Source organism: Diaporthe amygdali (genome assembly GCF_026229845.1).
Source record: "Diaporthe amygdali strain CAA958 chromosome Unknown NODE_1_length_4327563_cov_65_473760, whole genome shotgun sequence".
NCBI classification, from domain to species: domain Eukaryota; kingdom Fungi; phylum Ascomycota; class Sordariomycetes; order Diaporthales; family Diaporthaceae; genus Diaporthe; species Diaporthe amygdali.
In genome coordinates this window covers 2,894,824-2,907,448 of record NW_026517021.1, presented here as the reverse complement: position 1 = coordinate 2,907,448, position 12,625 = coordinate 2,894,824, and the positions used below count along the sequence as shown (strand labels likewise).

The 12,625-nt window shown below is 57.5% G+C and overlaps 5 protein-coding genes across 5 annotated transcripts; 1 reads left to right on the top strand and 4 right to left on the bottom strand.

Moving 5' to 3' along the window:
* Window positions 1–4,116: 4,116 nt before the first annotated feature.
* Window positions 4,117–5,316, top strand: J7T55_006446 (uncharacterized protein; the record flags this gene model as incomplete). Its single annotated transcript, XM_053144391.1, has 2 exons — window positions 4,117–4,158; window positions 4,219–5,316. The coding sequence occupies 2 exons, from the start codon at window positions 4,117–4,119 to the stop codon at window positions 5,314–5,316; spliced, it is 1,140 nt and encodes a 379-aa protein (XP_053001211.1).
* Window positions 5,317–5,805: 489 nt separating this feature from the next.
* J7T55_006445 (er-golgi snare complex subunit) lies at window positions 5,806–6,791 on the bottom strand (the record flags this gene model as incomplete). Its single annotated transcript, XM_053144380.1, has 3 exons — window positions 5,806–6,012; window positions 6,180–6,492; window positions 6,781–6,791. The coding sequence occupies 3 exons, from the start codon at window positions 6,789–6,791 to the stop codon at window positions 5,806–5,808; spliced, it is 531 nt and encodes a 176-aa protein (XP_053001210.1).
* An 864-nt stretch (window positions 6,792–7,655) lies between these two features.
* On the bottom strand, window positions 7,656–8,171 carry J7T55_006444 (uncharacterized protein; the record flags this gene model as incomplete). The annotated part of the gene is made up of 3 exons (XM_053144369.1): window positions 7,656–7,843; window positions 7,911–7,923; window positions 7,995–8,171. 3 exons carry the CDS (start codon window positions 8,169–8,171, stop codon window positions 7,656–7,658), a joined length of 378 nt encoding a protein of 125 aa, XP_053001209.1.
* A 601-nt stretch (window positions 8,172–8,772) lies between these two features.
* J7T55_006443 (uncharacterized protein) lies at window positions 8,773–9,454 on the bottom strand (the record flags this gene model as incomplete). Its single annotated transcript, XM_053144359.1, has 2 exons — window positions 8,773–8,839; window positions 8,928–9,454. 2 exons carry the CDS (start codon window positions 9,452–9,454, stop codon window positions 8,773–8,775), a joined length of 594 nt encoding a protein of 197 aa, XP_053001208.1.
* A 511-nt stretch (window positions 9,455–9,965) lies between these two features.
* On the bottom strand, window positions 9,966–11,160 carry J7T55_006442 (nuc-1 negative regulatory protein preg; the record flags this gene model as incomplete). The annotated part of the gene is made up of 2 exons (XM_053144348.1): window positions 9,966–10,479; window positions 10,547–11,160. 2 exons carry the CDS (start codon window positions 11,158–11,160, stop codon window positions 9,966–9,968), a joined length of 1,128 nt encoding a protein of 375 aa, XP_053001207.1.
* Window positions 11,161–12,625: the final 1,465 nt, after the last annotated feature.

Genomic DNA, 12,625 nt, shown 5'->3' with positions numbered 1-12,625 from the left:
GCACAGCGATAGTCGCGTAGACGCAATGAGCGAATGGTCGCGGATAGGCCGTCTATGAGAATTCGCCAGAATCGAGGCCAACGGGCGATCGGGGCGTCTGCCCGCGCGAGACAACTGGTGTCCTGCTGACAGTCTCTGGCAGGTAGACCTTCGGGGCCCGAATTGCTGCCGAGTAGTGTCGATCCGACCAGAGGGGCTGGCAAAGGCGGCTTTGTGTTGCCGTATCTTGCGCGGCACGAGATATCGTACCCTTGACAGATAGGCAGGGCGGGGCGGGGCTGGCAGTGGGCATCTATCTGGGCTGGCTCCCCATCTCTTCACGGCGCAGGCTAGCATGTGACTGAATCTCAACTACTTACTTGGAGGAGTTCTATGCTTTTCAGCAAGGACGTGGACGCGTGCAGCGGGATTGTGTCTCTGAGGTAGCGCCAAAGTCTGTATGAGAGAGCGTAGGCACTATGTTTGTGGTGGTGAAGAGAAGGGGGAGAGGCAGGAAAAAGTTTGGGCAAAGATGGGGGACTAGACTTTATGGATGGGGAGGCGTGGGAGACCTAGTATGGACTGGCAGGCTGGGGGTCGCCAAGACTCCGTTCTAGGACAATCTCAGGCAAGCAGTGCCGTGTCTCCCCAGTGCGTCTAATGTGCTGGAAAATAGAGGGGCAAGGAGTTCTCTGCTATGATGGCAGTAGTACTGTACTATGTACTATCTGTACTAGCCATAGAGATTGCAAGGGTTTATAATAAACAGGTGGGGCCCGCAGAACAGAAACGTGGGCTGTGCAGGTAAGTGACGGAGGTGGGACCGTGGGAGGCGTCAGAGGCAAACACCAGAGCCCACCAGCCCGGATTATTTACACTATTGTCACAGGCCGACCTCGCTTGGGTATATGACCCTTGGGGTCCCTGGGTAGTTCAGGTAGTCTGCTGCGTGACACCCCATCCTTATTCTGCCCCCGATGTGGCCATCAAGGGTCTGGCCTTCTCGATCATGCCAAACCCCCGAGCCCCCATCTCCATCGCTGTCTGTGTTACTGTAATGTACCTTCCATTCGCAGAGGAGCAACCATGCTGTTGCGATGCGATGCGATGCGCCTTGCGTTGCGTTGCGTATGTGAAAGCTGCAATGACCCTAGGCGACCTTCCTAGAGCAGTGTGTTTTTTTGGAAGGGGGGGGGGGGGAATAGGGAGAGGTTGGGAGGGCAGCAAGCAAGACTCCACGTGCAGCGCTGTTAGTACAGCAGGAGGATCGGCGGTGCGGTTGCGGTTGCAATTGCCTTGGTTTGGCCGCATTCTGCTTGGATGCGCACTGCCTACGTAGCACATTGGGCGTGCCAGCTGGTCCTCTCGCGCATTGCCCCACCGACCTGTGATGAGGCAGATGGGCAGAAGATTTTGTCGTTTCCGGCCAGAACCAGAGCTGTGGTAAGTGATGTAGCCTCCTGGGTCTTGTCCATCCAAGGAGACCAATCATGGCTGGCGCATTCCACATGAGAGCTGCACGTTTCATGCATTGCGTCTGGGGTTGTGTGGTGGTGACGACGGGGACAAGGTTCTTGGACATTCATTGACTTTTCCCCGTGCAACACAATTAGTGCCCAGCCGTCCTGGGCAAATGAGGGTAGAGGAACGGGACATGTCCTCGTCCTCGTCCTCGTCCTTTTGCTGGTGTCGATTGTTGATTCAGTCTTTCGCAGAGCAAATTGTCATGTTGCCTGGTCAGTTATATATGTGTAAACTATTGACAACAGCATGTCGCAAACTCGCAGCCAATCTGCCAGCGTGGCATGTGAAGCGAAGCAAGGTGAGTTGCCCGGCACTCCCCAAGCCTTGTACAACCCAGCAATAACAAGGCGGTTGAGAATTCCTTTGTTCACCCCAAGCTCCCCCACACAGACCAACGGCGCTAGCCAGGGGGGGCCCAGCTAGCTCAGGGTCCCGCATGCAAGCTCAGGTGACCCCTGCAAGAAAAAAAAAGGCAGCCACTCGTCACCTATCAGCGCATCGCCTTTAGCAACACCAGGTGTCGGCCGATCTCGCAGCAGGCCCACAGCTCGGAGCTACCTGGGTACTTATGCATTTGCAATTGTATTGCTCATCACAAATTCAAATATATTCTGCCGAGCCTGACCAACCCGCGGAGCCATAAGCCCCATATCCGCCGCCTGCCACGCTGCATGGACGTGCAAAGGCTCGCATCACGCCAGACCGACGCAAATTGGAGATGGCTGAAAACATTTCCGTAGGTGTAAAAGTAAAGAGTAGAGTGGGAAATGTCTCGGGAGTAGCTCCTAGAGAAGCAGAGCTTGACGGATAGGCATGGTCTGGCCTCGCCCGCCTCATTTTTTTTTCCTGTGTGTTTCCCTGACTTTTACCAAAGCGGCACTCTTACTTAGCCTTGCGCACCAATGGGTGGCATCAATTGAGTCGACGCACCATGGCACGCCATAGCGCAAAAAGGGACATGCCAGGGCACGGTAGGCGTCTCGGGCGAAACTTGGTGTTCTCATGGTCGACCCCAACCAGCTTTCTGATAGCTTGCTGTCAAAGAATCGTCATCAACATTTGCCTCACACAGCACACAGCCAATCAAAGCCGATCATGTCGGAAGAGCTCTTATCTTGGGCCAACAACAGGCATCCGAGGCTCTAGCCTCGTCTCTACTACCACATGGGCAATGGGAGAGGACGAACAGATCGCCTTACCCCGCGCTGCCCATCTGCCCATCAGATCAACGGGGCTGGGATTGTCTGGACACCCAGTACCACGACCCTCAAGTCCCATTGATGATTCAAGTAGTCTTTTTCCCATCGTGATCAGCGCCTTGTCGTCCAGTCACAGAGAGTTGGCTGCGCTGTCCGGCTGTCCACCACGCATCCTCTGAGCGACGGCGCAAATCCCCAGGCTATACTGCGTAAATATCCTTCTGTCTGCGGGGTCCCATCCTGCTTACACAAGCCAGTATCAGGCAGTGTGTTCGGTTCCAACGTTGCGATCTCCGAGAGGCCGAAGTCGGCTGTTAATGTGCTCTGAAGATGTCCTGAAGCACCGCATGCCCACGCAGCCCTGGCCTGTTCCCGAGGACGCCGCACCATCGGCGAGGCATCATTTGAGGCCTGTTCCGGGTTTTCCCGAGCATGATCCATCGAGTTGGCTGCTAGTAATTTCCGCGGGTCATCTCTCTGCAGCACACAGTCACAAACCAAGTCCAGGGACTGACGAGTCGCCGAGCCATCTGGCCACTTACTTCAATATTATTTTCCGCGGTTTGCGAAACAAGCTTCCGGTCTCTCTTGGGGATGGCCTGTCGACTGCAGACTGTCGTAAGCGAGGGCCAGCCCCACAATCTGCCCTGTGTCCAAATAGCCACCATTCAAAGCAATTGCAGTTACCTGATCAAAACTCAGGCCCTTGGCCGTTTCCTCCCTGTTCCTGTTGATCCGGACCGAAGACCGTCTTCCGCTAGAAACAGCCCACCTCTGTAGCGAGTAAATTCGCGTAAGAGCAGGGAATGCGGCTGTTTGCCTGGCTGTCTGACTGGGGCTGACTGGCAAATTGAAGACCATGTGACCAACTCTTTTGTTCATCCCAAGCGGTGTGAGCAAACAAACAGCTGGCCACCACCACGGCGGCGGCTTTGCCGTGTGCAATGAGCCTTCACGCAGCCTGATGAAAGAATTTCACGGCCAGGGTCTTTTACCCGGGTTTTTCCATGTCGTTTTGCTGGTGAAACGTCAACGCCAGATCTGGACAAGGATCAGCTCCACATCACCAGATCTGGCGCACGGGTAGGGGGCCACCCAACCGCGCGGCTCTCATGCCAGGCATACTTAGCCGCAGGTACTTGGGGAATTGTACCCTCCTAGGTGCTCATGCAGGTGGGGTCGGATTTCAATGCGCTGGGGTACGTCTGGAGACGAAGCTCGGCAACCACGATCAGCAGCAGCACGTCACCAAGCGAACACGCGCGACACAACGCCGAAAGCCAGCCTCTCAGCCTCCTTCCCAACTCATATACTCTTCACCGCCTGCTCTCGCTGTCAAAGTCTCGCAGGCATCGCATGACCGAGGTGCTGCCTCTCTCCAGCGCGCCTTGCTAGGCGGGCACACCTGGGAACCATGGATTACGCGCCAATGCTACCGGATCTGACGCCTCGCGATGTGAGTCTCTCAGCAAATGACCACGCACCCAATGCTGTATATGCTGACAAGGTCCTGCAGTCCCACAGTCTCTGGTACACCTCTCGCCACACGCACTCCTCCCTACTGCACCAGCTCAACGGCCACGATGCATCACCTTCCGAAGACCACAACAATAACAACAACCACGCGGGCCGCCACGGCCAGCACCCTTCCGGCCATGGGCGCGACCACCGGCGCGCGTTGGTGGAGCGCACCCCGCTCGCGCGCCTCCGCCTGGACGAGCAGATCATGGAGCGGCGCCGGCAGAACGTTACCAACTTCGGCAGTGCGTGGCTGAAGCCGCCGGGCGTGCCCAAGACGCTCTTCCAGATGCGCGAGGAGCGGCGCGAGGCCGAGGAGCACGCCGAGGCCATGCGGCGCGAACAGGAGCTCGCCGCGCAGCTGGCCGAGGCAGAGGCCGAGGCGGAGGGCGCCGACGATCTCGACGACGAACACATGGAGGAAGGTGGGGGCGAGGAGCCGGACCTGGATGACGAAATCCCCGAGGCTGAAGGGTTCGGATTCGACGGTGGCGATAGCGACGAGGAAGAGAGCGAGCCGGAGGAAGAGGATGACGACGACGAGACGGACGGGGACGGGAACGAGACGACAAACAACGCGGGGCCGGTGCTGGTCAGCCCGGCCGAGCGGCGGGACATGCAGGCCACGGAAGACCGGGTGCGCGAGGTGATGGCCCAGGGTCAAGAGGGCGGCAGCCTCACGATCGACGACGACGCCGTCGACGATGAGGACCGGGCGCAAATGCTCGAGGAGGACGATCTGATACACGACTACCACCAACACGGCGACGGCGGCGAGGACGCGCGTCCGGGAGACCTTAGCATGGACATGGACATGGACGCCGACCTGGACGATGACATCCCCGAGGCCGACGGGCGCTATGAGCACACGGACTCCGAGGCAGAGATCAGCGACGACGAGACGCGGGAGATATCCTTTGTTAGCGGCGGCCGCGCGCCGCAGGCCTCGCGGTTCAGGAGGAGCCTGCCTAGGAGCAGCGTCCGGGGCAGCCAGAGGGGCAGCCTGGCGCAGAGCGAGATCGACTTCAGCGGCCTCCTGTCGACGAACGAGAGCAGCTATTTGGCGAGCAGTCCGCAGATGAGGCGGAGGGGCTAGGCCGAAGTCAAAGGGGCGACAACACAATGATACCCAACACGAGCAGTAGTAATATAGCACGCATCGTGAGCCGGCGCGAGTCGGCTGAATCACTTCGGCGCGATTCTTTCTCATGGTTATAGACCGAAGTAAATATTTGTGCAGAACACGCATTACAACATGCATTATGGATGGACTTGGTTTTCGCCCATGATTGTGCCACAGCCCAAACGGTATATGTATGACCCAGTCTCTCTTAAACATTCGTGTACCCATTCCATGCCTCGTCAAAAGCGTGCCGCAACGCCGGGTCGTTGACTGATCCGCATCACTCGCCCCGTCATGGCCAGCCATTTCAGTTGCGCCACACTCAGTCCCGAAGAACCGCCCCTCCGGCCTCCGGGCACAGCGTGGCACGTAGTCGGAGGGCCGGCTCGCTCGGGGCGTGCATACCGCTTCCAAGTCTGTGTTGAGGCTCTCTCTCTCTCGCTTGTGTGAGGCGTATATACATCAGAACAGCCACACGTACATGAAGAGGAGGATCACCGCGGCGAAGAAGCCCAGCCAGACCCTCCAGCCGACGCCCGTCCGCTCGGCCATCACCAGCATCCTGTTCATGGTGCCGCGCACTCGCAGTCGCATGTTGTCGAATTGATCGTTCATTTTCTCCGCGAGGGCGGAGGAGTCGCGGATCTCGTCGCCGATCGCTACTGTCATCTAAATGCCCGGGAAAAGGATCATGTCAGCTTGCCTGGTCTGTGAATACAACCTCTTGCAAGGTGTCCGTGGTGGAAAGAGCAGCATTTCCCACTGCCCTGCGCCTCCCGCCAGCTCCCAAATGAGAGCTCGGCGGCCCATGGAAACTGGCTGGGGAATGAACGTACATCTTTCAGAACCCGCACCTTGCCCATGATGCCGTCGATCTGCGCGTCGTTCTGGCTCTCGAGCTCGTTGAGCACCGCGTCGCTGTACTGGCCCCTCCTGTTGGGCGTCGCGGGCCGGAAGCCGCCGGGCCTGCTGCCGCTGTCGACGCCCAGGTGCGTCCCGTTCCCGTTCGGCGAGGCCCCGCCTGGGTAGCCGTAGCCATAGCCCCGGCTCGGGCTCGGCGTGATGCCCCTCCTGTTGTCGGCGCCGGAGCCCGTGTAGCCCTCGAACAGCGCGGAGCGCGAGTCGCGCTGGTGGAGGGACGAGTTGAACCTGGAGCGGCGCAGCGCCGGGCGTGTCAGCAGAGAGGATGGGCTTTCAGTGTGCCATGCGGCACGTGCGGGCCAGCGGAGGCGTCGGGGATGGTGCTGGGTGCACTCTTCTATCCGTTGTCTCTCGTGCGAGCGTCGCAGAAGAAGAGCGTTTGCAGAAGAAAATCGTGGCTTCTTTCTTCCGCGGCCGGCACAAGTGAAACTCAAAATAGTGAGGCTGCAACTATCTTGGCCATCGCGGGTGCCGCAGAGAGCCAACGGATCAAAGGCGTCGGGCGTTGAAACTCACCTAGATGCCATCGTGGACGGCGCCCTCTTTCACATGCGAGGCGTGTGCGTTGTTGAGAGGAAAGGAAGTGGATGCAGGAGGAATCGGGATTGTTAGGTAACAAAATAGGGGTGCTCCTGCAGAGCCAGGGATCTGGAAGATTAGGAAATGGAGACGCCCAAGTTCTTCACATTCGTCTAGATGCGAGTGGCCAGGCCGTATCGAAGCGTACTTTGTCTGGTTCGCTTTCAGGAAGAGCCGGAGCTTTTTCTATTCAATCGATTTGTCCATTCATTAGGGCCCCTGTCTTGCCTGTGAGGTACCATCTATCACTGGCGGGGTACGTACCTACAATGAGCCGTCGTATTCCCCACCACCTGTGATAATTGTTGACTTCAACCTACGTGTACTGCGATGCTGCCTCGCTCTTGTACAGCAAAGTGAGCCATGGGGTAGAAGTGCACGTATAATACGTGGCATCCCGATTAAGCCACGTACGGTATTTCTTACTGTATGATGCAAGAGGTCACGAGGGATGGATGCATCACTTTGCATTACAATGCACACCATTCCTTTGTGCGTAGCACATAATCTGATGATTGTTGGGCTGGTATCTCTGTTTCCATTTGACCTCTCAGATCTTGGCATGCAAAACAGCACTGCCAAATGACGATTTAGGTGGCTGCCACATCCACACTAGATGCTTGTGCCTCTGGCCATCCATCTTGAAGCCTTCTGGTTCAATCCAGTTTTCACATGGTCCACGGACAAGCTACCGTGGTATTTATTATTTTCGTAATCTTCGTAATCCCATCGTCGTCAGTCATCGATTCGGTCGACGTTGCTCGTTGACATTGAGCGCAAGACCATCGAGACCAGGCAGCAGCGGACAGCATCTAGTCCTCGTCCATCTTGTCGTCCTCCTCCTCGAAGTCATCATCGTCGTCCTCATCCTCATCCTCATCGGCAGGGTTCTCCTCGGCGGCCTTGGCGAAATCGATGACCTTTCCGCGCGTGCGACGGCCCACGACGTTGTCTAGGGAGATGGCCTCCTCAGGGTTGCCAGTCTCGTCATCCTCCTCGGCTGTGTCATGTCAGTTAGTAATGCGGGGCACTCGGACGGAGGGGTCGCAATGCGCGGGTAAACAAACCATCCTCAGCGGCCTGGAAGGCAATCAGTTAGTGGGACTTCATCGCAGCTGGGCGGGGACGCATAGTGGGAATTGCGAACTGACCTCATCCTCGTCATCGTCCTCATCGTCGTCATCATCGTCCATGGCGACGTCGGCGGGAACATCCTCAGCAGTCGCGACAGCCTTTCCTTTGCCCTTCGCATCGGTGGTGGGCGTCTCCTGGGCAGCGGTGGTCGCGCCCGCGGTGTTCTCGGTGACGTGATCGTTCTCGGTGGCCATTGTGACTGTTGCTTGCAGTTGTAGTGAAGAGGGAAAGGCGAGGTCGATTGACAATTAACAAAGCGTAGGGGTGGGAGCGGTCTTTACTGTTTGCGATCGCGAGAGCAGGGAAAGGAAAGATGGTGGAGGAGGGAGAAGAGAGAAGGCGAAAGCTGCTAGACTGCCTGCGGACGGTTTCAATGTGCCCTTGGAAATTTTGTGGGTCCAATCAACACTGGTTGGCGGGGAGGAAGCTTCAGCTCCAGGGGAGCAGGGATGCGCTTAGATCTCCTCCCTTTCGACCTGCACGTAAAGCAAAACAGGTATCGCCAAGGAGCACGGCGACAGGAAGAGAAACAGGGCCACACAGGACGTTTTGAAGCCTTGAAAGAAGAAAAGTGAAGACACAAAGGATTGCAGCAACTTGCTGCGAATGCCTGGGTAGAATCGAGACTCCTCCACGCGCTTTCTTCCGCACGCCTGTGCCCCAAACTGATGTCGACAAGGCTGGCTCTCTGGTGGTCAGTCGCAATTCATCACGGCGCCCATTGCACGAAGTCCGCCATGGCCAAGGAGCAGCTGAGAAATGTATCGTCGGAATCGTGTTGAGCCATTTGCATGTCTATTTGCCCTCGCCGCCACCACCGCCCATAGCTATTAGCAACGCGATGGCAATCATCCACCAGTATCTTGACCGTATAGTTAGCTTGACTACTCCAGTGCAACACCGACACCAGACGTGTGGCTTTCAAAAAGGGGTTGGGAGCTGGTACGAACTTCTGCAGGAAAGTCTTTTCCTCCTTCTCGACCTTCTTCCCCTCCGGACTCAACACGATGGGCTTGTTCAGGTCCGGCTGCTTGCCCCTGCTCGTCAAAAGCAAGCTGGCCTGAGGTCCAAAGTCCCGCGTCTGCCCGGCATCTATCCTCACGCCCCTCACACTCGCCCCCAGGACAACCTCCTCGCCCGACGTGCCGTCAACCGACAGCACAAAGTGCGGCGAGTACCCCTTCCCGAAGTTCTCCGCGCTTGCCACGCTGGTCGAGCCCGCCCATTTCTTCTGATTTGCGTCGTAGATGCCGATCCGGACAAGGTCGGTGGATTCTGGCAGCTCAGGGGCTTCGTAGGATGTCACTGACGCGCCGCTGGCGGTGTCTGGCGCGCTGCTGTCGTAGGTGAGCCCGGCGAGCAGGACCGGGGACGAACTCGAGCCGAAGGGCTGGATGTAGATATTTGCTGTTCTTGCCTTGGCGCGGACGACAGACGCCGCGCCCAGCAATGCGGATGCGAGAGCAATGACACGCATCCTTCCTGTAGACTTGTTCCGAAGCTTTGGTGTTGGGCAGCAGCGCAGTCGTGCGAGGGTAGACGGGTGTGTGGTGCTGCACGCTGGAGGGATACAGCTAGATAATCCAGGCGGGCGGACAGCTCGAGCCTGAGAGCGGCTTTGGACGAGACGTGCGCACGGGCCACAACTTAAATGGCGGCCAAGTCAAATTAACATGGGAACTCGATATAGCAGCTCGTTTCTAATACTCGCAGCAATTCATACCATCCTTCCAGGGACTTCTTGACTTCCACGGGTGTCAAATGGTGGGTTACCAGAAAATACAGACAATGTTGTCTCGTGACGCATTAATTCATCTCATGCTTCTAACCGGGCTCCTAACCTTTCTCCAGAAATGCATCAATGCAGGATATCATAAGAACTCCCTTGTAACCTTCACCATTGTTTCCACCATCAATGTATGCCACACCTCTCAACATTTGCTAGCGACTGATTTCTCTCCGGTCAATTTTACAAGCCAATTTCAAGGCTACGCTTGAGATGAGGTGTCTGGTGGTTCAGTTTGAGGGGGGATCTCGCTCTCGCTAGCGTTCTCTACCTCTTCGACATCTTCGTCCGCCTCATCAGATATCTCGGTCGACTCGTCCTCATCGTCCTGGTCCACCTCGTCTTCAAGCACATAAGCAGGCGACCTCTGCACCAGCCCCCTGTAATAGGCCACAAGGACCTCCGGATCTGGAACGATTTTCCAGTCCACCCTGTGTAAGAACTCTAGCTCTAGCAGTTTCAGCTCGGCTACCCTTACGCCACCCACTCTCGCGTACGTGGAGTTGTTCCAAAATGAATCCGACAGTCCCTTCGCGGCGACTGTGGCCGCCGTGATAAGGAATCGGTGAACTGTTAAAGTGTTGATCGTAAAGTCCGGGTATAATGCACACAATCGGTCAATGTAGTAAACCATGGAGAGGAGTAGTGGCGGAGGCAGCGTCGCGTGCTTAGCAAGACGATGCAAATAATCCAACACAGATATTCCCGGCGCTGTCCTGTTTCGACATGTTAGCAAGGTTGATGCGTATTTATCTGGTGGGCTCGTTCAGGCTCGGCACATACCGGCTGTGGAATCTTGTGAGGTGCCCTGACCTCATGGCCAGGGCGTCGTTGGTCTCTATTAGTTCAGCCAGCATGTTCGCTATGAGGACCACGATATCCTCAATCGCACACAATTCGTACCGCACGGGTAGTACTTTCGGGGGTGCCGTGTCGGGCTTAACGCGCTTCGGCAACGCCCCCGAGTGCTGCCCACCTGCCGATGATTCCCCGGTTGATGCGCCGGGCCCTTGGGAGTTGCGTCGCTTCACGGGCGACAGAGGGTGCGGCGCCTTCAGCATCGGCGGCTCCTCATCCAGAAGAGTCTCGGTAGTAGCCACAGACTGGGAGTCGACCACAGTTGTCGACTGTTCGGTAGGCACCGTAGAGGCCGAATCGCCCTGAGAGGCCTGCTCGGACTGGGCTTGTGACGGGTAGGCGCCAGGCACCGACGGAGTGTTCCTCAATGGCGATTGTTGTGCGGGGGGTTTGCGCGGCGCAAAGTAGTTGTGTGGCTCCATGGGAGAGTACTGTGTGGCGGCATCGACGCCGACGTACTTGGCTGTGCGCTCGGGTTGCGCTTGCGACTTCGGCGGAGGCTTCGACTGTGGTTTTGAAGACTGTGACGGCGACGTCATGTTGGCGCCCAATGGCGATGTTGTCGACGGCCGCCGCGAAACAGCGGTCGGCACCTTTGGCGAGCGAGATTGCGGGGAGGCGGGCGCATAGTGGAAACTGGTGTGGAAGGAGCTAGGTGAGGCACTGGGAGACCTTGCAGGCACGGGGGAACGAGTCAACATGGTCTCCGCAGCATCGTCTGGGACTCGTGCTCGAGATGCGAAAGCGTCGGGATGGGTATGCTACCCGAGTCCCACGAGCGTGGGGAGAGCCGTCGAGAGTTGCGGAGCCGCGATCGAGGTCCAAGAACGGAGAATCGAGGGCTGGACAAACGATTAAGCGCCGCTAGTAGGAGCAGATCTGGGGCTTCGAGATCCGGCCCAAGCAGGCAGCTTGCAGGTGGCTAACCAGGTAGGTAGGTAGATAGGTAGATAGATGTCGTATGTGATAAGGCGTCGGACGTTCTGGGGCCTTTAGTCAAGGGCCGTGTCGAAGGAGTGGTATGTGGAGGTAGGTAGGTAGAGATTGTCACCCGAGTTGAATGGCCAGAACAGCCCACGTGTTGAGGCTCAGGCTGCCGGACTGGAGATCTCGTCAAGCTTGGAAAACCCAAGATATGGCAGCCCCACTTTTGCGCAATGCCAGAGCCGAACCTGAGACAGCAGGCCCTCGGGTGGGCTATGGATTTCTGTCATTACCTAGATATCATACAAAGAGACAGCCGTGTGTCGTCGTCAAGGAGGGGAAGTCGGACCAGTCCCGACTCTTGATCGCAGATTTTGTTGCACCCTGGGCGGCTGATCATGGGCCAGGGAGGATACACTGCCCAGGCTATTGGAATCGACCAGAGCTCAGCCCAGAGAGCTGGATGGACCGATGGGCTCGTGTGTCCAAAGGCTGAAAGATGCCCCCCGTCCTGAGTCTAGCGCGCCTGAGCGAGCAAGCAGGCCAAGGAGGGTAGTTTGCGCCGGTTCTCTCTTTTGTCGGACTAGCAGCGCGGAGGGGTGGGCGGGCAGCGGGCAGACAGGAACCGGTGATACGGCGATGACGAGAAAGTGGCAGTTTGGGAGCTTGGGCTAAACTGAGTTGCACACCGAGGCTCTGGGAAGCCTTGTCGACGGTCAGCGCCGACACTGGCTGGCGACGCACAACGGACCGCCCAGGCGGGTAGCTGCCTCTGCCTGTACCCGTGCTCGGTGCTGCTGGCTGGCTGGATCCGGACTGGCAGTGGCACTGGCAGTGGCATATCGTCCCAGCGAGGTGGTTCCGGCATCGCAGGACGAACCCATCGCTTGGTGTGGGTGTGCCCGACAGACGAGCGAGGGGGCACTGATTCAGTCACCCAGTCGCTCACGGCGCAAGGTCTTTCCCAGCGAGCCATGTAAAAATTTCGTTACTCGTGCTGGGAAGTCTCGAACAATGCACCACGCAGTAAAAAGTGGGTGTTCTGCGGATCTTGGCCAAATAGCTTGGCTGCCTGCAAGC